At 42.7% G+C, this 26,949-nt stretch overlaps 1 protein-coding gene across 2 annotated transcripts in view; it reads right to left on the bottom strand.

Moving 5' to 3' along the window:
- The window catches only part of CWF19L2 (CWF19 like cell cycle control factor 2), a 62,343-nt gene extending 38,224 nt beyond the window's left edge, over window positions 1–24,119 (bottom strand). Inside the window, exons 1-9 of one of the 2 annotated variants that reach the window (XM_038762091.1) lie at window positions 24,052–24,119; window positions 19,128–19,238; window positions 17,841–17,957; window positions 14,147–14,260; window positions 11,390–11,509; window positions 8,740–8,830; window positions 6,054–6,169; window positions 4,951–5,663; window positions 3,198–3,294 (exon numbers count right to left, since the gene is read on the bottom strand). In XM_038762091.1, the coding sequence (XP_038618019.1) occupies window positions 3,198–3,294; window positions 4,951–5,663; window positions 6,054–6,169; window positions 8,740–8,830; window positions 11,390–11,509; window positions 14,147–14,260; window positions 17,841–17,957; window positions 19,128–19,238; window positions 24,052–24,081 (1,509 nt within the window). In that variant the 5' untranslated portion in view covers window positions 24,082–24,119. The remainder of the gene's footprint in view (window positions 1–3,197; window positions 3,295–4,950; window positions 5,664–6,053; window positions 6,170–8,739; window positions 8,831–11,389; window positions 11,510–14,146; window positions 14,261–17,840; window positions 17,958–19,127; window positions 19,239–24,051) is intronic. The other variant, XM_038762092.1, reaches the window with a different exon arrangement.
- Window positions 24,120–26,949: the final 2,830 nt, after the last annotated feature.

Below are 26,949 nucleotides of genomic sequence, written 5' to 3'. Positions count from 1 at the left end.
AAAATAAAAGCAAACAAGATCATTAGGTATATTACCTATTTATCATCCTACCACTTGAAAACTTAATAGCAGACGTGAATTTTTCTTTTAAACTCATAACTATGCTGTTAAGTGCCTACTATGTGCCAGGCACTGTTCTAAGTGCTGGGGTAGAAACAAGATAATCAGGTTGGACACAGTCCCTGTCCCACATGGGGCTCAAAATCCCCATTTTACTGATAAGGAAACTGAAGCCCCAAGTAGTGAAGTGACTTGCCCAAGGTCACACAACTGACAAGTGGCAGAGCCAGGATTAACACTCAGAACCTTCCGACCCCCAGGCCCGGGCTCTTTCAACCATGCCCTGCTTATACATTCATTTGGAGAAAAATTTCAGTGACTTTATGTAGATCATCTCTAATTCTATAAAAATTTGAAATTTAGAAATCGTCACTCAAAAAAGGTTATTTGAACTTTAGTAGCACCTCTTGAAATTTAAAACATTAATACTTGCTTAATTAATCAAGCATTCAATTTATTAATTAGTCCTGAGGCATTGAAATTGGATGTGATAAAAAACACCCTAAAGAATACAATCATATGTCAGAATGATGGGCAACTTGGAAAATCTGGAGTATGAAGAATTGACAGCGGATGACTGCAAGGTAATTTGCCTAGTGGATGTAAGGAAACCTTATCTAGGAATTACATTTCTTAGGAGGCCAAAGACCTACCTATACTAGGATCACTAGGAAAAGAGAATTAATCAAGCTAGGTTGGGTTATTTAAATTCAGGAGATCACCTTTCTCTCTCTCTCAATTAATGCTTAATTTAAATATTAATTATGTACACAAAATACAATGGACTAGACTTCATTTGTCTTTTTTTTTTTTTTTTTTTACAAAACATTTGTTTTATGAAGTAACACACCAAACAGTTTTCCTTGACTAAGCTCTCATTTCCCCTACTGACTCTACTTTCTACGGGCTGTACTTGAATCTGTCCCTCTTAAGTACTTGATATTCACCCCACCCCAAAACCCACAGCCCTTATGTACATATTTGTATATAGCCCCCATTTCCCCTACTGTAATTTTCTTAATTGTCTGACTCCCCATCTAAACCCCTTCTGAGGAAGGAATGGTGTCTACCAACGCTGCTGTATTGTCTCTTCCAAGAGCTAAGTACAGTTCTATTAGAACAGGGCTCCCCACAGCACTTACGGACATATCCGTAATTTATTTATTTATATTAATGCCTGTCTCCTCTGTCTCAGTACAGTGCTCTGCCCACAGTAAGCGCTCGATAAATACAATTGATTGAATGAGTGAATGAACATGGTGGGCTCAAACTCTGTCATCTCTTTCCTTAACCAACACCCATACAATTTCAAACCTTGATATTCTCAATAGGCATATGGCCAGATACAGATTGAAAGTGGCTGTAACAGGATTTATGGTTTTAGAAAAAATTTCATTAAGAGGTTGATCTGGGCACTCACAACTCACTCCACTCACCCACCTACATCCCATTTTTTCTTTCTGTAATTCTCTAATAATGATGAAGAGAATTTAAGTGGAACCATCACCAGTACCTTCCTATCCAGATTTTTTTAAAAAAACCACCAAACCCAAAAGGATCGAATTATAGGTACCAAAAACCTCACAAAGGAAAGGGACTGTTTAATTCCCACCTGTGAAGTCTCTCCCAGCATTTAGTACAGCACTCTGCACAAGGTAAACACTTAATAAATACAATTAGTATCATTACTACTTCTCAAACTCCTAGAGCGTATAACGTGTCCTGGGTGGAGGGAGCCATCACAACAGCTCTGAAGTTTCCTAAGCACCCTCGCTTTTCCGATCCAAAGCCCAAAACATGACTCAAGTGCAGTTAAAATAAATTCAAAGACAGCATTTGGAACATTCCTTTCACATACACCATATATAACATCAATTTTTTCCTCAACTATGTTTTTTAAAATGAAAGTTTCATAAAAGCACTGATCATATCTTCCAATATGAGGCAAACTGAAAGTTCATTAAATCAATGTTAGGCGCTATAATGATAGGCAGCCCCAGAATATTGGAAACTACTTGATGGGGGGGCTTGCGATAAGGGATTGTATTTTTTCTCAATCAGTAAAGTCTGCTCAAGGACTCTTTAATATCAAACTTTTAATAGTTCTCTATCAAAAACAAAAAAATCCCAGTTGTCACCCTAGTTTTTCATTTTAAAGATGGATATTAACTCATTAACAGATTTATTCAGTGACTACTTCAAAGAAGTCATTATATTAGACATTAAGGTGAATTACAAGAGAAATACATGATACAAAAGCAAAGTTCCTGCTGCAAAGAAATAAAGCGTAACTGGGGAAGGATAGGCAAAAAAAAAAAAATCGCCACAGAATCATGCTTATAAAAACATACAATGGCATATACAATTGAAGACTAAAAACTTATAAGCAGGCACAGAAGTACCAAGGAATCAGTAGGTTCAAAAAAAGAGGTGTAGCCTTTTTAGCAGTGTTTTGCCCAAAATGATGATAATAGCAATAATAATACTTGTTAAGTGCTTACTACATGCCAAGCACTGTTCTAAGCACTGGGGTGGATACAAATTAATCAGGTTGGGCGGAGTCCCTGTCCCACATGGGGCTCACACTCTTAATCCTCATTTTACAGATGAGGAAACTGAGGCACAGAGAAGTTAGGTGACTTGTGCCAGGCCACAGTGCAGAAATGTGGCGGAGTCAGGATTAGAACCCAGATCCTTCTGACTCCCACATTCACGCTCTATCTACTGAGCCACGCTGCTTCAAAGCAGTCGATAGGAAGACATTTCCAGTGTTGAAGGCCACAATTGAGCGGTGGCTCCAAGAGACCTCTTTTCCCCATCTCCCCTGCCCCTTCTACACCGGCTATGCATTTGGATCTGTACCCTTTGGCTGCTTGCTATTCACCACACCTCAGCACTTATGCCTGTAGCCGCAATTTATTTATTTACATTAACCTCTGTGTCCTCTTCTAGAAGAAATAATAATTAACAATAATAATTACGGTACCTGCTAAGCGCTTACCAATCGCTTAGCACAGTGTTCTGCACACGGACCTGCTCAATAAACATTGATCGACTGATAAATCCGAGCTCACATGCAGGCATAAACAGACCGTAGCAGAAGGAGGACAGGGCAAAAGAAAGAAGCACAAAATTACCATGTTTCCCATTAGTTCTGCTTTGACAATTTTAGCTCCAAGTCGGTTCATCTCATCTTCAGTGAGTACGTGCATAGGTTCATCCTCTGAAGTGCTTCTGATTGAAAACACGGAAACGTTAAGGTTCGTTAAAAAAAAAAAAACCCAAACCCAACGAAATTGCATTTCAAACACTGAACGCAATGTGTTGAACCACAAAGTAAAAGCTGAATTACCTAACACTCATGGGACAAAGGCCAGACTGGAGCCATGAATATTCTGGAAAATGTGTGTTTCTATTTACAAGGTATTATTCTTTGAAACCACCTGCACGTAGAAAAATACTAGACAAAAAATAAAATAAAAACAGGCTGAGAACTTCAATAATAGAAGAGTTAAAGCTTTGGGTGGTCACAGGTTGTATGACACGAAGGAATCCTGTCACCCCATAAACGAACTAAATAACAATACTAATAAAGGTATTTCTTGAGGGCTACTTTTTTGCAAAACAGCGTACTAAGAACTGGGATAGATACAATAATATGTCTGCTTATTATTGCATTCTCCCAAGAGCTTAGTACAGTGCTCTGCACATGGTAAGCGCTCAGTAAATATGATTGAATGAATGAATGATCCACTAAGCCACGCTGCTTCTCCAGGAGGACATGGCCAGGTCACAAGCAAACCTGCTGCCTGTCGCTGAGCATAAACAGGTGAGCCAAGAACGCTCATTTTTGGCCACCAAAGTCCCAGCTGAGGCTCCTAAAATATTTTCCCAACCACTTTCAGCTGGAGAAGCAGCATGGCTAGTGGATACAGCATAGGCCCAGAAGTCAGAAGGACCTGGGTTCTAAACCCGGCTCGGCCACATGTCCGCTGTGTGACCTGGGGCAAGTCGCTTCACTTCTCCGTGCCTCAGTTACCTCATCTGTAAAATGGAAATGAAAGTGTGAGCCCCAAGTGGGACAGGGACCGGGTCCAACCTGATTAACTTGTATCTACTCCAGTGCTTAAAACAGAGCTTGGCACCTAGTAAACGCTTGACAAGTACCATAATTCATTCATTCATTCAACTGTATTTATTGAGCGCTGTGTGCAGAGCACTGTACTAAGCGCTTGGGAAGTACAAGTCGGCAACGTATAGAGACGGTCCCTACCCAACATTATTATCGTTATCTACCCCAGCACTTAAAACAGTGCTTGGCACACAGTAAGTGCTTAACAAGTACCATAATAATAATTACTATTATTACCATTAAATATTAAGTTCTAGTGGCCTATGACTTGAGCAAGTCCCTAAGTTTAAAAAATATACTGAATGAGGGGGAAGATTCTGGGAAAACATGTGGCGGGGTTCGGACACGTGGTGTAGATTGGGTCAAGGAAGTCCCTTGGACTAGAAGAGGGAAAAGGACAGAGGGAGGGGAGTAATCGGCAGAGGTGCTTATATTGGGGCTGCTTTTGGATTTATTTATTTATATTAGTATCTGTCTCCCACTTTAAACTGTAAGTTCATCGGGGGCAGGGAATGTGCCTGTTTATTGTTATACTGTACTCTCTCGTGTGCTTAGTACACTACTTTGCACACAGTAAGCGCTCAATAAATACAACTGAATCAACGAATGAATGGAGCCTAACTGCATTTGAATCTTTGGGGAAAGTTCTGCCACGATAAAAAGCTTGCAAATCGAGGAAAATGCTACTGAAGCATCCTGGGGGACACCTAAATCTTAAAAAGCGAAAACAAAACAAAACAAAACAAATCACAAAATACCCAGGTAACGAAGGCTTCGTGTCCAGAGAGGATTCTCTCTTCTCGGGAATGCCTCGCAGATTTTCCCCTTCTGACTTTTGTCTTGCCTCCTTTGGAATTTCCCCTCGACTGTCGACGTCTCGATTGCTGCTAAATATTTTTTGATCTGGACTTTGCCGTTCTTTTCTCCCTTCCGTTAAGCTCCGTGCCGGAGACGTCTCTTCACTGTTTGCACTGGGTTTTCGAAAACCACTGCGCAAAGCGCTCTGAGCTGACAGAGTCCGAGCATCGTGTGGTTTGGGTCCTCTGCTCCCGCTGTGCAGTGCCGATTCCTCATCATTGGAAGGTTTTAGGAATTTCAGTTTTAAGTTTCTGAGAGAAGTCACCTCATCTCTTCTTGAATTAGCGTCCCTTTGGTTTAGGTGATAAGATTCTTTTCTGTATGAGTCTGTAGGTTCTGATTTATAATCTCTTTCATCTCCTCTAGACCTGTCTCTGCCACCTGTTCGATCTTTGGCCACATATATTCTATTATCACGATCCCCTGAGTAATCCCTAGATGTATTATTCCTTTTTGTATCGCCTCTTCCGTGATTTTCTGGGCTTCGTTCCTGCTTTTCCCATCCACTCGGGTCTCCCTCTCTTGGTTTTCTCCAACGGTCTCTTCTGAACTCATGAGTTTTTGATGCTGCTTTTTCAGCTTCCTCTAATTTCGATTGAAATGTCGCCATTGACTACAGAAAGCAAGCATTCATTCATTCATTCAATTGTATTTATTGAGCGCTTACTGTGTGCAGAGCACTGTACTAAGCACTTGGGAAGTACAAGTCGGTAACATATAGAGACGGTCCCTTCCCAACAACGGGCTCACAGTCTAGAAGCCAGCAATTTTCCCTTGGTGAGAAAAAACTAGAAATTTGAAGACATTTTATTATTTTATAAACACATCACCATATGGACATGTAGCTAATATTTAAAAAAATCTTCACCAGAGGATAATTTCAAGGTTAGAGGACTCCTCATTTCACAAATGGGGGGAAAAAAAAAACAAAAACCCTGTAGGGCTTTCATAATTAGATTTCTCACCAGACTAAAAGTTACATTCTCCCCTTTAAGATATTTACCCCATATCTTTCAGTAACAACATCCTCAAAACTTCGATTTTGTTTCTCAGCTTGTTCCTTCATTCTTTGATAAGATTTTCGAAGCCAGCTTAATCCACCATCTTCTACGACTGTCACTGAAGGATAAAAATCGAACAAATTGGAGTCAATGTTTTTCAATTTCATTTTCACAATGCAGCACTGCATTAATTATGCTGTCTGCAGTGGGAAGCGATTTTAGTAATTGGGCTTTTTAGCTGCAATTATTTATAGAAGGCGACATAACTCCAGCACTATGCTTTTTCTGCAGGCAAAAGGAAGTTGAAGAAAACAAGTCTAACTCTATTGCATGTTAAAATAGTAATATTGTCCACTTTGGATCAAGGAACTTTCATTCATTCGATCGTATTTGGTGAGCGCTTACTGCGTGCCAAGCACTGTACTAAGCGCTTGGGAGAGTACAATTCAACAACGGACACATTTCCTGCCCACAACGAGCTCACAGTCTAGAAGAGGAGACGGACATTAACATACATAAATAAATATATAAATATATTACAGACACATACATAGGTGCTGTGGGGCTGGGAAGGGGGGGATAAGTGAAGGGAGAAAGTCCAGGCGACTCAGAGGGGAGTGGGAGAAGAGGACAGGAGGGCTTAGAGAAGGCTTCTGGAAGGAGATAATAATAATAATAATAATAATAATAATAATGGTATTTATTAAGCGCTTACTATATGCAAAGCACTGTTCTAAGCGCTGGGGGGATCAATAAGGCTTTAAAATCGGGGAGAGCAACCATCTAACTGATATGAGGAGGGAGAGTGGTCCAGGCCAGAGCTTAGAACAGTGCCCTGCACATAGTAAGCGCTTAACAAATGCCATCATTATTATTATTACTATTTCTTGCCACATTATTATAGCTGGATAGAAGAATTTTAAGCATTCTTTTCTTTTCAAGCTACTTTTCATTGAAAATTGTAGTAATTCTCAGAAAAAAAATACATCTTATATTTTTCTCTATTTGGACTGAAACAATCATATATTTTTAGGAATAACCAGTTTTCAATTCAAGCAGCTATTAATCTGAACTTTCTCAGGACGACTTAAGCAGTAATCTGTAATGAAATTATTAGCTGCCCCTCTCGAGGTGATATATTAACTCTGAGAAGTCAATGCGCAAACACATTCTGGCAGGGAAATGACGAAGCTCGAAACAAAACACAAAGAAAAAATCACACTAAGGCAGAATCAAAGGTGCATTGAAAAGTTATTATTATTGTATGTGTGGTGCATTGAAAAGTTATTATTACTGTACGTGTGGTGCACTGAAAAGTTATTATTATTGTACGTGTTAAGCGCTTACTACATGCCAAGCACTGTTCTAAACACTGGGGTAGATACAAGTTATTCAGCTTGGACACAGTCCCTGTCCCACACAGGGCTCACAATCCTAATCCCCATTTTAGGTAACTGAGGCCCAGAGAAGTGAAGTGACTTGCCCAAGATCACACAGCAGACGTGGAAGAGCTGAGATTAGAACCCAGGTCCTTCTTATTCCCAGGCCCTTGCTCTCTCCACAAAGCCACGCTGCTTAGTTCCAGCCATCTAGAATATCAGCAGGAGTCGTGTATGAAAAATACAATTATTTCAGAAATATAACAGTATTTTTAAATAATAATAAAAATTGTGGTATTTAAGCGCCTACTACGTGCCAGGTGCTTAACTGCACTAAGTGTACTGTACAGTACTATACACTGTACTAAGCCCTGAGGTGGATACAAGCAAATTTGGGTTGGACACAGTCCCTGTCCCAAGTGGGAATCACAGTCTCTATCCCCATTTGGCAGATGAGGTAACCGAGGTCCAGAGAAAGGAAGTGACTTTCCCAAGGTCACACAGCAGACGAAGAATAAGTTACTCCAAGAAGGGGTAAAATAGCCAATGGTCTTTCAGGGCCTAACTGCCCGTCCAAAGGGTCAAGGAGATTAAGTCTGCCGGCATTCTCCATCTTTCTCGTCACGCTTAGTATTTATGCAATGCCTACTGTGCAGACTATACTAAGTACTTGGGAGTATAAAATAAAATCTCTTCCAAAGTTCTGAATCTAATGGGGGAGCCAGACAGACAGGTAATAAAACAGAGGAATATACATACAACTGGCAATAACAAAAATTAGTAAAAAGTGAATACACGGAGTAAACAGGGATATACACTTCAAAGATCCACTGGCAGCTAATGGGGTGATCTGGTTTTCAGATCGTGTAGGAGTCCACTATATGACAGAGGCAGTAATGATCACTATAATCACATCCGCTGTTCAATCAATAAAACCAATGAGAAACCGGGACTTTCCAAATTCCAGTTTAGTTCTTTATCTTGTAACCGTTATACGTTCTGCCGGATCAATCGATGGTATTTATTGGGCACTTACTAAACAGTATTAAACGTTTGGGAGCGGAGCACTGTATTAAACGTTTGGGAGAGTACGATACAACACAGTAGACCTGTTCCCTGCCCACATGGAGTTTACAGTCTAGAGGGTAACAATTTAGACTGTAAACTCAATTTGGGTGGGGAATGTTTAATGTTGCATTATTCTCTCCCGAGCGCTTAGTACAGTGCTCTGCACACGGTAAGCGCTCAATAAATCTGACCGAATATTTACCAACATATGTAGTTTGTCACATAAGGAATTTGCTCTTACCTTTAGCCATCGATGATACATGTTCCTCTGGTGGCAGGCCAGTTCCACCATCCTTCCAATAGGGATTAAGTTCCCTCTCCAAAAGCCTAGACTAAAACCAGCAACATTTTTAATGCGTAGAACTCCAAAGCATAAAAAAAAACACTGCAGCATTGTCCTAATCCCGCGGTATGTTTACCCCAAACTTAGATTTACACCAGAAAGAACTTCGAAAACCAAGAAGTTGAAAATTTTCCAGGAATTCCCATGATTATCTTCCTGGATCACCTAGATTTACAATATCAGATTCTTGGATAACTATACAGTAAATGTTTGGACATGTCATTCCTAAGGTTAGCACAATAAGGTAAATATTTTCTTCAATATTTTGTTGGGTTGTTTTCATTCTTGGAAACACAAAGCACTGTATCACTTACGCTCCATAGAGAATTACTGAGAAATAAGTGATATTTTTCTGTCACTTTAGATGTTTCCTCCTAACCACAGCATGTTAAAAAAAAGGATTTGGCCCGGTTATACACTGAAATATTCAGTTATTTTATCCCAACATCCTAACGGAGCTTGAGGGGAACTATGCAAGCTATGCCTCTGGGCGGGTTCTCGGTCCTGCGAATTCAGGAAGTTTAGCCATCTTTGAAGAATTAAGTGCTTACTATGAGCCAAGCCCTGTTGTAAGCGCTGGGACAGACACGCGGCAATCAGGATGGATGCAATCCCTGTCCCATGTGGGGCTCACAGTCTGAAGACAGAGAACAGGTACTGAAATCCCCATTTTGCAGGGGAGGAATCTGAGGAACTGAGAAGTGACTCGCCTAAGGTCACAAAGCAGGCAAATAGTGCATTGGGGTTTAGGTCAGTTTCACTTTGTTTTTATTCTTCCTCGGGCTCCCGCTTTGTGTAAATAACATTTGTCTATCTGCTTCACCTATTAGACTGTAAGCTCCTTGATGGCAAAGACAATGTTCTTTGTTTCTATTACGCTCTCCCAGGTATTTTTGGGGGGTGTCTATGTCCCTTCTTTAGTATTCTGCTAGTTCAATTCTTATTAGTCTAAGGATTCCCTTAGGAGATAGAAAAGGTTCTTTAAGGAAGGAAAAGGGAAGGAGAGCAAATCCACTTAGAGGAGGAAGAATAGCAGGACAGACTCCATATTGGGGATCCGAAGCAACTGATCTCTTCCTGGCTCCCCTGTTACTCTTCCTCAAAGTTCCCCCGAGCCTATTTTCTCTTTGACTACTCAATTGTTCCTCAGAAGAAGTGGCAGAATAGGTCTTGGCTTCTCAAAAACAACTAATTCACATTTTTGTTAATCTTCATCCTCATCATCAACACCATTGAGAGCTTACTGTGTGCAGAGCACTGTATTATGCATGTCGGATACTATGATACAAGAGGTGATAGATACGTTCCCTGACCACAATGAGCTCACTTTGTTGAGAGCAGAACTTTTTGAATTAATTTCCCTGCCTTGAACATAGTCAGACAGCTCCAAACCCAGGATGAATAACACTTAACTAGGCAATAACAATAATAATAATTATGGTACTTGTTAAGCACTTAGCCAAGTACAAATGCGTTTTTTTGGTTTTGCTTTTACGCCCCAGGAATATCTCCTGAAAAGGGAGGCTAGATTTTGTTTCATTTGGCGGATTTAAAAAGAAATGGATAGGTGATTGAGGGATACAGAAAAGCGGGTTGGGTGATGAGAAATGTGAGTTAGGGAGGGAGAGATGGGTGAATGAGGGCCAGAAAAAAACATAATAGAAAGAGACCAGGAGAGAAGGCAGCCTGTTTTTAACTGGGGTTTGCTATTATTAGAAAAGGGCAGGGTTACCAGGGAAGCTTGGGAGGCAATCACGGTGACTTGCAAGTGATGGAAATACTACTAATGGACAAAGACTGGGAGAGAGATGAGAAGCCTAAATGTGATAACAATTTGGTGGATTGGCTGCAAAAGTTCTGGCAGGTTAGTGAACTGAACAGCAAGCTAGCAGTCTCCAAAGCTATTCTCAAAGGTAAATTAAAGACAAAAATGCAACAGCAACAGAGACACCCAAATAGGTACACCCAGGTATAGCTCTATATTGACATGTAGATAAATGTAATCTTGGCAGTAGTTTTCCAAAATCATTAAGCCTGAAAACGATATAGGGGGCATAGGCTTCAATCAATCAATCGTATTTTTTGAGTGCTTACTGAGTGGAAAGCACTAAACTAAGTGCTTGAGAAAGTACGATATAACAGAGTTGGAACACACATTCCCAGCCTGTAATGAACTTACAGTCTAGACGTTCTTCACGTAATGTTCTATTTAAGGAGCACATTCTATATAGGAAAAATAGTTGACCTACTTGAACTTTCACCGTTCTTTCATTTATAATTGTGGTTTTGAAACACACCCTGTGTGATACGTACTGTACTAAACACTGGGTTGGATACACTATAGGCAGCTTAGATACCATCCCTGTCCCACGTACAACTTTTCATATATCCAAATAACATTTCACATATTCAGACAATTTCTGAAGTATCGAAATACATTAATTCCACCGTTTACATTTAATATTGGAACACATAGGGTTTGGGGATCCATGCTCTCTGAACACAAGGGGGAAAAGTCACCAAGGTCACACTCGAAAATTTCCTTTACCTGTTCAACTGCTTGAGCTTTCTCTTGCTCCATTTTCTTTTCTGCTTGTTTTTCGGCTTTGAGTGAGGCTGCTGACACAGTTTTCATAGACATAAAATCTAAGGTCATCCACTCGTCTCTCTATTAAGAAAAGCAATTGGATTTGCAGAGGTGAAAAACAACCTTGGATCACAGTCACTATTTAACATACCTTTTATTGTTCTGTGAATTCGAAAATTAGGGAATTAATTTTTATGCATGATAATGTGACTGAAAAAAAATCAACACGGTTATCCCTGACAGTTCACTGGGAACGTATTTTGAAAAAGAACAGTGCAAAGTGATCCCAATTTTGCACAGTAAATAGGAATTGAGGGCCTGGATAAGACACCACCGATTTATACATAACACAGAAGCTATGCCCACGTTGCCCAGGAAAACTCTTCCAAAAGAGTCGGGGGTAAAAAGCTCAGTCTTTGGTCTGCAAACAGCTCTTTCTTTCAACATGTGAGGAAGTTCATGAGGATATTTTCTGACAAACATTGTTAGTGCCAAGGATCAAAAACATTCATGTGTCCTTCACCCTATACAAGGGATGGCTTTCAAGTAAAGGTACGAGCTGAGTAACAGAAAACCCGGGTTTTCTTTCTAAAAGGAAGTCCATAATCAATTAATCACCAATCCAAACGACTCAAACCAAAAGACAGGTAGACTTCAAGTAAGGGAAATGAAGGTGATGAATATAAACAATGGAGAGAGGAAAATGAAAATATCATCATAACTGTGGTTGTTAAGTGCTATGTGCCAAGCACTGTACCGAGGGATGGAGTAATAATAATAATAATGATGGCATTTATTAAGCACTTACTATGTGCAAAGCACTGTTCTAAGCGCTGGGGAGGTTACAAGGTGATCAGGTTGTCCCACGGTGGGGCTCACAGTCTTAATCCCCATTTTACAGATGAGGTAACTGGGCACAGAGAAGTGAAGTGACTTGCCCAAAGTCACACAGCTGACGATTGGCGGAGCCGAGATTTGAACCCATGACCTCCGACTTCAAAGCCCATGCTCTTTCCACTGAGCCACGCTGCTTCTCAGGGGCTCACAGTTTAAGCACAGAAGGGAGCACAGGTTCTGAATCCCATTTTGCAGATGAGGAAACTGAGGCACAGAAGTGAAGTGACTGGCCCAAGGCCTCACAGCAGACAAGTGGCAGAGCCGGGTCGAGAACCCAGGTCTTCCCAACTCCCAGGCCCGCGCTCTACCCACTAGGCCACGTCATTTCATCATCAAAGCAGCATCGTCTAGTGGATCGGGCACTGGCCTTGAGCCCTCTGTTGGGTAGGGACTGTCTCTATATGTTGCCAACTTGTACTTCCCAAGCGCTTAGTACAGTGCTCTGCACACAGTAAGCACTCAATAAATACGATTGATTGGAGTCCGAAGGACCTGGGTTCTAAGCCCGGCTCTGCCACTTGTCTGCTGTGTGACCCTGGGTAAGTCACTTCACTTCTCTGTGCCTCAGTTACCTCATCTGTAAAATGGGGATTGAGACTGTGAGCCCTGTGTGGGACAGGGACTTTGCCCAACCTGATTTGTTGATATCCACCCCAGCGCTTAGTACAGTCCCTCGCACATAGCAAGCACTTAATACCACAATCATCATCATCATCAATGAATCGTATTTACTGAACGCTTACCCCTCCCCATGGCCCCTACTCCCTCCCTCCGCTCTACTCCCCTCCCCACAGCACTTGTGTATCTATTACATATTATTCTATTGTAATCATGCGCATATATCTATAATTTTTATTTTATTTATTATTTATTTATTTATTATTTATTTTATTTATTTATTATTATTTTATTTTGTTAGTATGTTTTGTTTCGTTCTCTGTCTCCCCCTTCTAGACTGTGAGCCCACTGTTGGGTAGGGACGATCTCTATATGTTGCCAATTTGGATTTCCCAAGAGCTTAGTACAGTGCTCTGCACACAGTAAGCGCTCAATAAATACGACTGAATGACTGAATGAATAATTCTACTTATTTATATTGATGCTATTGATGCCTGTCTACTTGTTCTGCCTTATCTCACTGTCCGTCTGTGAGCCCGCTGTAAGGCAGGGATTGCCTCTGTTAACGAATGGTACCTTCCAAGCGCTTAGTACAGTGTACTTAGCACACAGTAAGCGCTCAATAAATACGACTGAATGAATGAGTGAACAAGCGCTTAGAAAAGTGCACTGTTGCAGAGTTGTAGATATGCTTCCTGGGCGGCTTACACCCCGCTACTCAAAAGCAAGTGGATCAGCCTCTTCAGGCCCTTCCAAGCTTTCGGCCCCCTCTATATCATCATCATCATCATCAATCATATTTATTGAGCGCTTACTGTGTGCAGAGCACTGTACTAAGCGCTTGGGAAGTAAAAATTGGCAACATATAAAGACAGTCCCTACCCAACAGTGGGCTCACAGTCTAAAAGGGGAAGACAAAACCAAACATACTAACAAAATAAAATCAATAGAATAGATATGTACAAGTAAAATAAATAAATAAATAAATAGAGTAATAAATATGTACAAACATATATACATATATACAGGTGCTGTGGGGAAGGGAAGGAGGTAAGATGTGGGGGATGGAGAGGGAGACGAGGGGGAGAGGAAGGAAGGGGCTCAGTCTGGGAAGGCCTCCTGGAGGAGGTGAGCTCTCAGTAGGGCCTTGAAGGGAGGAAGAGAGCTAGCTTGGCGGGTGGGCAGAGGGAGCTGGCTCCTCACCTGAACCACTCCAGATTCTTCCGTAATTGCTGACTGTTCCCTCTTCACTTTCCACGCCTTTTCAGGGCCGGCTCCCTGCAAAGGCGCCGATTCCACCCACTCCTCCTCCGAATCCTAAAAAATAAGGTCGGATCCCACGGAAATATTTCAGACAATACAGAATGCTGAGATTCGGCAGTTGCTGAACAATTTCCTGATCTTCTTTAGGGATAATCTGGGATTATTACTAACACCACATTTTAGCAATTTCTTAGCCATCAAACTAGAGAAAGCAATGAATGGAGAACACGCAAATTCAGGAGAGAACCACTCTTTCACAGAAAGCTGCATTTCCTTCTGTTTCCAAGTAGCAGTCTACACAAGCTTCATCAGTACGTGGTCTGGGGTAAAACAATTATTAACATTTTTAGTGTTTTTACAGTCCTTCAGTCTGCGAACTCGTTGTGGGCAGGGAACATGTCTACCAACTCTTTTATACTGTACTCTTCCCAAGGACTTAGTACAGTGCTCTGCATACTGCGTTCGATGAATACGATCGATTTTAATAAACTGGGCCTTATTCCATTTGACCTCTGGACAAAACAATAGTTTAACCCTATCCTGTTACATAAAAATCATTTTTAAATTAAGGTATATTAAGATAACTGCTCAGATGTATTAAATTTAAGAGAAGGGGCTCAAACAACAGTCCTAAGGGGAATAAATTTCGACTAACCAGGCCGGCAGGAGAAGGGAATTCCAAAGACAGGGGACTCCGCCTTAACGAAATCCTGTCTTCAAATATCTCCTAAAGATGGAACTCAAAGTCGTTGGTAGGAGCACCCAAGCTGACTCCAATTGCTTTTTTTCCTGTTGTAGTTCCTTATTTAATGGTATTTGTTAAGCACTTACTAGGTGCCAGGCACTATACTAAGCGCTGGGGTAGAAACAAGTTGGACAGTCCCTGTCCCACATAGGGCTTCGCAGTCTAAATCCCCATTTTACAGATGGAGTAACTACGGCACAGAGAAGTGAGGTGATTTGCTCAAAGTCACACAGCAGACATGGGGCGGTGCCGGGATTAGAACCCAGGTCCTTCTGACTCCGAGGCCTGTGTGGAAGAAACGGCAGAAAAGAAATATGCAGATTTTACGAAGACTGTGTGCTCCTCTTCCAGTTTAACTCCGCTAAGTTCCTTAAGGACAGAGAGGATGTACACTAAATTCTACTGTACCAACCTAAGTGTGTAGTGCAGTGCTTTGTACATAGTAGAAGCTCAATAAATGTTGACAACTTGTACTTCCCAAGCACTTAGTGCAGTGCTCTGCACATAGTAAGCGCTCAATAAATATGATTGAATGAATACAATTGACTGACTAGACTGTGAACTGTACATGGTAGCAGAACTGTTTGTCATTTGTAGCTTTTTAATGGTATTAGGTGATTACTATGTGCCAGGCACTGTACTAAGCAGTAGGGCAGATACAAAATAATCAGATTGGACACAGTCTATAACCCATGTGGGGCGCACAGTCAATCCCCATTTTACAGATGAAGTAACAGTAACTGAGGAATAGAGAAGTAAAGTGACCTGCCCAAGATCACACCCCAGGCAAGTGGTAGGGCTGGGATTAGAACCCAAGGCCTCTGAATCCCAGGTCCATGCTCTTTCCCACTAGACCACGCTGCTTCTCACCTGGTTCCTCATCATCATTCACTGGTAATAATAATAATAATTATTATTATAATTGTGGTATTTGTAAAGCACTTACTATGTGTGAGGCACTGTACTAAGTCCAGAAGTGGATACAAGCAAACCATGTTGGACACAGTCCCTGTCCCACGTGGGGCTCACGGTTTCAATCCCCATTTTCCAGATGAGGTAACTGAGGCCCAGAGAAGTGAAATGTCTTGCTCAAGGTCACTCAGGTACGCCGTGGCACCCCTGTGTCCACACTCAGACTCTGCTCCTGCCGTGAAGACCCCCGCATCCACATGAAGAAGAAAAGCCACAATCTTGGCTCCTCCTTTGATTTGTTTCCAAATCCAAGGGAAACTTCTCTATGTCTCATTTCCTCATCTAATCAGGGACTAGATACCTATTCTCTCTCCTCTCCTTAGACCGTGAGCCCCACATGGGACAGGAACTGTGTTCAACTTAATTGTCTTAATGATAATGATGGTATTTGTCAAGCACTTACTGTGTGCCAGGCACTGTACTAAACGCTGAAGTGAATACAAGCAAATCACGTTGGACACAATCCCTGTCCCACGTGGGGCTCATAGTCTCAATCCCCATTTTACAAGTGAGGTAACTGAGGCCCGGAGTAGTGAAGTGACTTGCCCAAGGTCACACAGCAGACAAGTTGCAGAGATGGGATTAGAATCCATGACTTTCGGACTTGAGAAGCAGCATGGCTCAGTGGAAAGAGCACGGGCTTTGGAGTCAGAGGTCATGGGTTCAAATCCCGGTGCCGCCAACTGTCAGCTGTGTGACTTTGGGCAAGTCACTTGACTTCTCTGTGCCTCAGTTACCTCATCAGTAAAATGGGGATGAAGACTGTGAGCCCCCCCAAGGGGCAACCTGATCACCTTGTAACCTCCCCAGCACTTAGAACAGTGCTTTGCACACAGTAAGTGCTTAATAAATGCCATCATTATTATTATTATTATTGCAGGCCCACGCTCTATCGGCTACACCATGCTGTTTCTCCAGCACTTGGTACAGTGCTTAGCCCACAGTTAGTGTTTTAAAAATACCATTATCATCACGGCCGTTTGAGCTAGTTATGCCAAATGCGTTTCTTGCCCAGAAAATTTGGCTTCACCCTCCCAGCCCCTGAGGGGCTGCAGTCTCCACAGCGTGGACATCATGATACCTGCTCCTGAAAATCCAGATGAACACAAAATCATGCCGTGTCCACCCGTGTTCGAGTGGTAAGCTAAGGGTTGGGGGAAAACCCTTCCAACACCATGAGAACGACACACACAGAGGGCTGGCGGGACTTTGCCCTCTAAAACGTGCTTAGACGGTCTCTGCAGTGTGCTTTTCTATCCGAACCGCTCTATCAGTTAATTAGCACTGTACAAGAAACCCATCTGTAACTACTTAAAGTTGCCTGGATCCAAGGAACCCTTGGTGACCTTTAAACACTTACAATGCTAATGCAGTGATCCTGTTCAGAGTCCCATCGTGCTATAGCCAATTCAGGGCTGAGATAGGGTGCTGTTTTCAGCCAAAGTCTTCCATGCCCTTCTAGCTAAATTGTCCAGTAAAAAGTGGCCTTCGGGCAGGCAGGGCCATAGTCTTTTCCTGGGGAAGACTGAATTCACACCAATTAAAAGGTAATTTTGCTCTCTTGGGGACAAGGGCATGAGATCCAAATCTAATTCAAATATCTATAACCACGACTGAGGTCTTAAGACTTTTCCAGATTAAACATTTCGTGCAAATTTAGAATGGCCCTGAATTTGTCTAATATGGATAATTTAAATGGGAAAACGATTTTCTTTCTAAACTTATGCCAACAGTTCCAAATCCATTATCTCCTTTTCAGTAAATAAATCTCTTCCCCACATTACAGACAGGAGTCGAAGTACTGCCAAAAACACCCTTATTCCATTATAATTAAACCAAAGGCAATCATAACTGACTGCTCTCCCAGTTTAATTTTTTCCAAAAGAAATCGCTATTTTGACTGTTTCCGGTACTTACCGATGAGCTATCCGTAGAATCATTTTTTTCAGACTTCTGTTTCTTTTTCTTCTTCTTCTCTTTCTTAACTTTTTTGGAATGCTTATCCTTTTTCTTTTTTTTCTTCAAAGAATGTTCCTTTTAATTATTTGATGGGGAAAAAACTGAAATTAGTCTCTGTCTTTTTTTTCCAGAAGACCGAAAAGGAGTAAATATGTCACTTACATCTATATTTCAAGCACCATCAGTCACAACAAAGAAATTCCAAGACTAGATTGACAGTCAAGCTGGTCACCTTCAATTATCGTCACTTAACAGTGCTATCCTCCTTTTCACTTATCTGATCTAATTATCCTGCATCTAGCAAAATGCTTGAAATCTAATAAGTGCTTACTGCTGCTATTAACAATGATAAATAGTAATAAAGAAAACCCTGAATACTCCATTCCCCACAGAGCTTCAAACTGTCTACCCTGGGCATATATACTATATGTAATTTATATTCACGGATTAAAGTAAAAGTTTGAAATTTTCCTTCTACAATTAAATTGGCCGTCATTTATCCAACAGGCCTTATCCAACTAAGCCCTCATTTTCCCTACTCCCTCTCCCTTCTGTCGGCTATGAACTTCGCTCTGTATCCTTTAAACTCTTCAAATTCATCACATGCTCAATCCCACAGTACTTCTCTACATATTGATAATTTGCCAATTTATAGTAATGTCTGTCTCCCCCTCTGGACTGTGAGCTCCTGGTCAGCAGGGAACTCTAAGCCGACTATTGTATCTTAGTACTTAGTACAAAGTGCTTAGTACAGTGCTCTGCACCTAATAAGTGCTCAATTAAATACCACTGATTGATCAAAAGATTTCATTTTGCAGATATACGCCATTTGCTAGCAAGGAAGGGACAGTTCACAAGTTTTATGTGGCAAGGCTCAATGAAAAGATCACGGGCTCAGAGGACGTGGGTTCACATTCCAGCTCTGCCAATTGTCAGCTGTGTGACTTCGGTCAAGTCACTTAACTTCTCTGTGCCTCAGTTACCTCATCTGTAAAATGGGGATGAAGACTGTGAGCCCCACGTCGGACAATCTGATCACCTCATATCCTCCCCAGCGCTTAGAACAGTGCTTTGCACATAGTAAGCGCTTAACAAATGCCATCGTCATCATCACCAGAAGGAACTCTTAGGCAAACGAATAAAGAAACTCGGCATTCCGTGTGGTTCAGCCAATTTAGGAGAAGCAGAAAATGCAAAATTAGAAATTGTATGACTAGAACCTGAGAATTTGGTGAGAGTCATCACCTGTGACAGTTGTTCTACTCGTTCATTCACATCGGCCAGCATCCATGTGTCTTCCCCTCTCAGTCGCTTCAGTTCCTGGCTTCTCTCTTCTTTCTCATAATTGGTCTTAGCCTGAAATGAAAGAGTGGGAAAAAGTCCTCAAGCTGAAGGACTTGGGCACCTGTGGCCACGCTCCAGTTTGGCCAGCTTTGCCATCCATCATTTTGAAAACTGGTCCTACTTTCTTTTCTAAATAAATGGAATCCTGAAAGCTCACAACTACCCAGCAGCCCAAACTGCACTAACGGTTGACGACGCTACTCAAAAAAGACGGTCCCAAGTCAGTACTTCTTTGCACTAATCATATTTATTAAGCCCACACTGTGTGCGGAGCACTGTACTAAGCATGGCTTTGGTCAGAAAAGGACTAGATTTTAAACTCCACTAGGTCAGGGAGTATGCCTAACAACTCTACTGTACTCTCCCAAGTCTGTCTCATCTATCTCACCGCTGTCCTCTAGCACACACCCTCCCTCCTCATAGCCACCAATTACTCTTCCCCATTTCAAAGCCTTACTGAAGCATCATCATCAATCGTATTTATTGAGCGCTTACTATGTGCAGAGCACTGTACTAAGCACTTGGGAAGTACAAATTGGCAACATATAGAGACAGTCCCTACCCAACACTGGGCTCACAGTCTAAAAGGGGGAGACAGAGAACAAAACCAAACATACTAACAAAATAAAATAAGCATCCTCAAGAGGCCTTCCTTGACTAAGCCCTCCTTTCTTTTCCCTCTCCCTTCTGCATCTCCCCGACTTACTCCCTTTATCCATTCCCCCTGCCAGCCCCCAAGCACTTATGTCCATATCTGAATTTTTTTTTATATTGTCTGCCTCGGCCTCTAGACTGTAAGCTCACTGTGAGCAGGGGATGCATCTGCTATATTATATTGAACTCTGTCAAGCGCTTAGTACAGTGCTCTGCATACAGTAAGCATTCGATAAACAAAATGGACTGACTCCCAAGCCCTGAGCGCAACAGTAGACTGAAAGATTCCTGAAGACAGGGATCATGTCTACCAATTCTGTTGTATTCTCCCAAGTGCTTACTATAGTATTCTGCACACAGTAAACCCCACTGACTGAAAAACAGATAAGTACCACCATAATTAGAGGTAGCATGGCCTAGTGGAAAGAGAACGGGCCTGGAAGTCGGAGGACTTGGGTTCTAATCCCGGCTCCGCCACACGTCCACTGTGTGACCCTGAGCAAGTCACTCGACTTCTCTGGGTTTCACTTACCTCCTCGGTAAAATGGGGATTAAGAACGTGAGGCCCCTGTGGGACAGGGACTGTGTCCAACCTGATTATCGTGTATCTACCCAAGTGCTCTGAAAGTGCTTGGCATGCAGAAAGCACTTAAATTCCACAATTATTATTATTCAGTATCTTGAAAGACCAGTTTATGTAACAAGAGGAAGACGGGAAATTGCAGTGATAACTCCAGACTGCTAAAAAGGCACTTTGCTGAGCGATGGATGGGCATCACACTCGGTCCCCAACTACATTATGCCTCATCCATCACTCCTGTCCTTCCTCTTTCCCATTAGTTTAATCGTATTTATTAAGCACTTACTATGTGCAAAGAACTGTACTAAAAGCACTTGGAAGTGTCCAAAATAACAGACACATTCCCTGCCCATGACGAGCTTACAGTTTAGAGGGGTATTAGATGACCCCTGAGACTGAGGAAATGGAAAGCTGGCTTTCCCCACTTTTCCCCATTTCCCCGCAGTTCACTTGTACCACTTCCCCAAACTTCCATGCCCTGGAGCTGGGGCCACGTAAGGAGGCTGCCGTAAAGCTGGAACCGAAGGCTGGGAAGTTGGGGATAAGTTTAGAAACATTTAGCTCTTCATTTTCATCTGAAACACCTTAAGGCAAGGACTGCCTGGATACATTAACCTTTCCCCTCTCGATTTCAATATATTTACTCCTCTAGATGGTAAACTCCCTGGGGGAGGGACCTTGCCTACCAATTCAGAACACTTCTGTACTAAGCACTGGAGAGGTTACAAGGTGACCAGGTTGTCCCACGTGGGGCTCACAGTCTTAATCCCCATTTTCCAGATGAGGGAACTGAGGCCCAGAGAAGTTAAGTGACTGGCCCAAAGTCACCCAGCTGGCAAGTGGCGGAGCCGGGATTTGAACCCATGAACTCTGACTCCAATCAATCGTATTTATTGAGCGCTTACTGGGTGCAGTCATGAACAATGAACAGTCATTCGACTGTTGAATATGGAACTCTGTTACCCCGGACTCTCCCCAGCGCTTAGTGCAGTGCTTTGCCCACAGTATGCACTGCAGAAATACCACCGATTGATTGATGGACTATGAAGAGGGAGGGTGTTCAAGAAGCCCGGATGACGGTGAAATTCATTCAGTCGTATTTATTGAACACTTACTGTGCACAGAGCACTGGACTAAGCGCTTGGAAAGTTCAATTCGGCAACAGGTAGAGACAATCCCTACCCAACAACGGGCTCACAGTCTAGAAGGGGGAGACAAACAATACAACAATACCATCAAAATAGATAAATAGAATTATAGATATGTAAACGTCATTAATACAATAAATAGAATAATAAATACACCCGTGCTGGGGGGGTGGGGAAGGGGGTGGCGCAGAGGGAGGGAATCGGGGTGATGGGGAGGAGAGGAGGATCAGAGAGAAAAGGGGGCTCAATCTGGGAAGGCCTCCTGGAGGAGGTGAGCTCTCAGTAGGGATTTGAAGAGGGGAATCTGTGCTAGTTTGGTGGATTTGAGGAGGGAGGCATTCCAGGCCAGAGGTAGGACGTGGGCCGGGGATCGACGGCGGGACAGGTGAGAACTTAGTGGATAGAGCCCAGGTTTGGGAGTCGGAGGATGTGGGTTCTAATCCTGCCTGTGCCGCTGGTCTGCAGTGTGACCTTCAGCAAGTCTCTTCACTTCTCTGTTCTTCATCTGCAAACTGGGATTAAGAGTATGAGCCCCACATGGGACAACCTGATTACCCTCTATCTACCCCAGCGCTCAGCACCGTGCTTGGCACATAGGAAGTGCTTAACAAGTACCATTATTATAGAAGAAGCAGCGTGAATAAGTGGCAAGAGCCCGGGCTTCGGAGTCAGAGGCTGTGGGTTCTAATCCCGGCTCTGTCACTTGTCAGCTGTGAGACTTTTTCTAGACTGCGAACCAGTTGTTGGGCAGGGATTGTCTCTATCTGTTGCCGATTTGCCCTTCCCAAGAGCTTAGTACAGTGTTCTGCACACAGTAGGCGCTCAATAAATACGATTGAATGAATGAATGACTTTGGGCCAGTCACTTCACTTCTCTGGGCCTCAGTTACCTGATCTGGAAAATGGGGATTAATAACAATTTTATAATAATTATGGCATTTGTTCATTCAATCATATTTACTGAGTGCTTACTGTATGCGCTTACTATGTGCCAAGCACTGACTGTAAGCCCCATGGGGGACAACCTGAATACCTGTTGGGTAGGCACCGTCTCTATATGTTGCAAACTTGTACCTCCCAAGCGCTTAGTACAGTGCTCTGTACATAGTAAGTGCTCAATAAATACGATTGAATGAATGAATGAATGCCTTGAATGTACCCCAGAGCTTAGAACAGTGCTTAATTATGATGGCATTTGTTAAGCGCTTACTATGTGTGAAGCACTGTTCTAAGCGCTAGGGGGGATACAATAATAATAATAGCATTTGTTAAGCGCTTATTATGTGAAAAGCACTGTTCTAAGCACTAGGGGGGATATAATAATAATAGCATTTGTTAAGCGCTTACTATGTGCAAAGCACTGTTCTAAGCGCTGGGGGATACAATAATAATAATAATGATGGCATTTATTAAGCGCTTACTATGTGCAAAGCACTGTTCTAAGCGCTGGGAGGGTTATAAAGTGATTAGGTTGTCCCATGGGGGCTCACAGTTTTAATCCCCATTTTCCAGATGAGGGAACTGAGGCGCAGAGAAGTGAAGTGACTCGCCCAAAGTCACCCAGCTGACAACTGGCAGAGCTGGGATTAGAACCCATGACCTCTGACTCCAAAGCCCGGGCTCTTTCCACTGAGCCACGCTGCTTCTCTCAATAATAATAACAACAATAATAATAATAGCATTTGCTAAGCGCTTACTATGGGCAAAAAGCACTGTTCGAAGCGCTGGGGGTGGGGGGAATAGAGGGTGATCGGGTTGCCCCACGTGGGGCTCACAGTCTTCATCCCCATTTGACAGATGAGGGGACTGAGGCCCAGAGAGGTGAAGTGACTTGCCCGAAGTCACACAGCTGACAAGTGGCAGAGGCGGGATTAGAACCCATGCCCATCCGCCGAGCTAGCTCTCTTCCTTCCTTCAAGGCCCTGCTGAGAGCTCACCTCCTCCAGGAGGCCTTCCCAGACTGAGCCCCTTCCTTCCTCTCCCCCTCGTCCCCCTCTCCATCCCCCCCATCTCACCTCCTTCCCTTCCCCACAGCACCTGTATATATGTATGTATGTTTGTACATATTTATTACTGTATTTATTTATTTATCTTGTACATATCTATTTATTTTATTTTGTTAGGATGTTTGGTTTTGTTCTCTGTCTCCCCCTTTTAGACTGGGAGCCCACTGTTGGGTAGGGACTGTCTCTATGTGTTGCCAACTTGTACTTCCCAAGCGCTTAGTACAGTGCTCTGCACATAGTAAGCGCTCAATAAATACGATTGATGATGATGATGATGACCTCTGGCTCCCAGGCCTGTGCTCTAGCCACTGAACCACGCTGCTTCTATGTACTTAGCACATAGTAGGCGCCCAACAATTATTATTATTATTATTATCATTATATTAATAATTATTATTAATTATTATTATTATTGTGAACCCCTGGGACGGTGTTACCTGGCGCCTCTGCTCCTTCTGCTCTTCCATCCTCCTCTCCCTCTCAAGCCTTCCTCCGCCGGACGGTCGCCATGACAACCGCGGCCGTAGAGCAGGCAGCCCGCTGTCGCTCCAACCATACGAGGCGCCTTACGACTGACGTAAACGGAATGAAATGGGCGGGGGCGGGCCCTCGCAGCTACTGAGCATGCGCGGGCTGGGCTGCGCGCGCAGGCGCGCTGGAGGTTGGGCGGGGCAGGCCCTCGGTTTTCACTGCGGCTGCGTAGGGCCTGGAGCAACTACCATTCATTCATTCATTCATTCATTCATTCATTCATTCATTCAATCGTATTTATTGAGCGCTTAATGTATGCAGAGCACTGTACTAAGCTACTACTAATAATAATGATGGCATTTATTAAGCGCTTACTATGTGCAAAGCACTGTTCTAATTGCTGGATAATAATAATGATGGCATTTATTAAGCGCTTACTATGTGCAGAGCACTGTTCTAAGCGCTGGATAATAATAATGATGGCATTTATTAAGCGCTTACTATGTGCAAAGCACTGTTCTAATTGCTGGATAATAATAATGATGGCATTTATTAAGCGCTTACTATGTGCAGAGCACTGTTCTAAGCTCTGGATAATAATAATGATGGCATTTATTAAGCGCTTACTATGTGCAAAGCACCGTTCTAAGCGCTGGGTAATAATAATGATGGCATTTATTAAGCGCTTACTATGTGCAAAGCACTGTTCTAAGCGCTGGGGAGGTTCCAAGGTGATCAGGTTGTCCCACGGGGGGCTCACAGTCTTCATCCCCATTTTCCAGATGAGGGAACTGAGGCCCAGAGAAGTGAAGTGACATGCCCAGAGTCACCCAGCTAACAAGTGGCGGAGCCGGGATTTGAACCCACGACCTCTGACTCCAAAGGCCGGGCTCTTTTCCACGGAGCCGTGATGCTTCTCTAAAACAAGGTGATCAGGTTGTCCCACGTGGGGCTCACAGTCTTCATCCCCATTTTACAGATGAGGTAACTGAGGCCCAGAGAAGTGAAGTGGCTTGCCCAAAGTCACACAGCTAACAAGTGGCGGAGCCAGGATTTGAACCAACGACCTCTGACTCCAAAGCCCGGGCTCTTTTCCACTGAGCCGCGCTGCTTCTCTAAAACAAGGTGAACAGGTTGTCCCACATGGGGCTCACAGTCTTCATCCCCATTTTACAGATGAGGTAACTGAGGCCCAGAGAAGTGAAGTGGCTTGCCCAAAGTCACACAGCTGACAAGTGGCAGAGCCGGGATTCAAACCCCTGACCTCTGACTCCCAAGTCCGTATTACTACTAATAATAATAATAATATTTATTAAGCGCTAGGGTAATAATAAATAATAATAATAATAATGATGGTATTTGTTAAGCACTTACCAGGTGCCAAACACTGTTCTAAGCATTAGGGTAGATACAAGGTGATCAGGTTGTCCCCCATGGGGCTCACAGTCTTAATCCCCATTTTACAGATGAGCTAACTGAAGCACAGACAAGTGACTTGCCCAAGGTCACACAGCAGACAAGTAGCAGAGCAGGATTAGGACACATAACCTTCTGACTCCCAAGCCCATTTTCTTTTTTCATTTTATTCATTCAAATGTATTTATTGAGCGCTTACTGTGTGCAGAGCACTGTACTAAGCGCTTGGGAAGTACAAGTTGGCAACATATAGAGACGGTCCCTACCCAACACTGGGCTCAAAGTCTAGAGTTCTTTCCCCAGTTTTTTCCACTAAGCCATGCTGCTTCTACTATTCATTCAATCGTACTACTACTACTACTAATAATGATGGCATTTATTAAGCTCTTACTATGTGCAAAGCACCACTACTACTACTAATAATAATGAGATTTTGTTAAGCGCCTACTACTACTAATAATAATGAAATTTGTTAAGCGCCTACGATGTGCCAAGTACTGTTCTAACTTCTGGGGTGCCTACAAGCTAATCGGGTTGGACACAGTCTTTACCCCCATTTTACAGATGAGGGAACTGATGAGGCTCAGAGAAGTGAAGTGACTTACCCAAGGTCCCACAGCAGCCGAGTGGCAGAGCCGTGATTAGAACCCACGTCCTCCAACTCCCAAGCCCGAGCTCTTGCCATTAGGCCATAATAATAATAATGATGGCATTTGTTAAGTGCTACTTAAGTGCCAAGCACTGTTCTAAGCGCTGGAGGGGCTACAAGGTGATCAGGTTGTCCCATGTGGGGCTCACAGTCTTAATCCCCATTTTACAGATGAGGTAACAAGCTCAGAGAAGTTAAGTAACTTGTCCAAGTTTACACAGCTGACAAGTGGCAGAGCCGGGATTTAATCCACATTTTATAATGGCGCAGCCGGGTTCTACACCACTCTGCTGTTCTCCTGCTCCATAATCTTGGACAAGTCACTTAGCTTCTTTGCGCCTCGGTTTCCTTATCAAAAATGAGGACTAATTTGATTAATTAAATTAATTAATTGATTAATTGATTAATTTGATTAATTAAAAAATGATGTTCTCCCTCCCCCTTAAACTGGGAGCCCCACGAGGGACAGAGACTATGTCTGACCTGATCTTGTATCCACCCCAGCACTTAGTACAGGGTTTGGCACATAGAAAGCACTTAACAAATACCATTATCATCATCGACCTCACCAGTTACATACTTACACATTCACATCCACCTGTGACATTTCTATACATTAACTTACTTACTTACCCATCCATATAACCATTCACCTTTATTACTCTATTTATTTTACTTGTACCTATCTATTCTATTTTATTTTGTTGGTATGTTTGGTTTTGTTCTCTGTCCCCCCCTTTTAGACTGTGAGCCCACTGTTGGGTAGGGACTGTCTCTATATGTTGCCTACTTGTACTTC

This window comes from Tachyglossus aculeatus, chromosome 20, assembly GCF_015852505.1.
Source record: "Tachyglossus aculeatus isolate mTacAcu1 chromosome 20, mTacAcu1.pri, whole genome shotgun sequence".
Lineage (NCBI taxonomy): Eukaryota > Metazoa > Chordata > Mammalia > Monotremata > Tachyglossidae > Tachyglossus > Tachyglossus aculeatus.
Note: the sequence above shows the minus strand (reverse complement) of the source record. Positions and strands in the feature narration are given on the sequence as shown.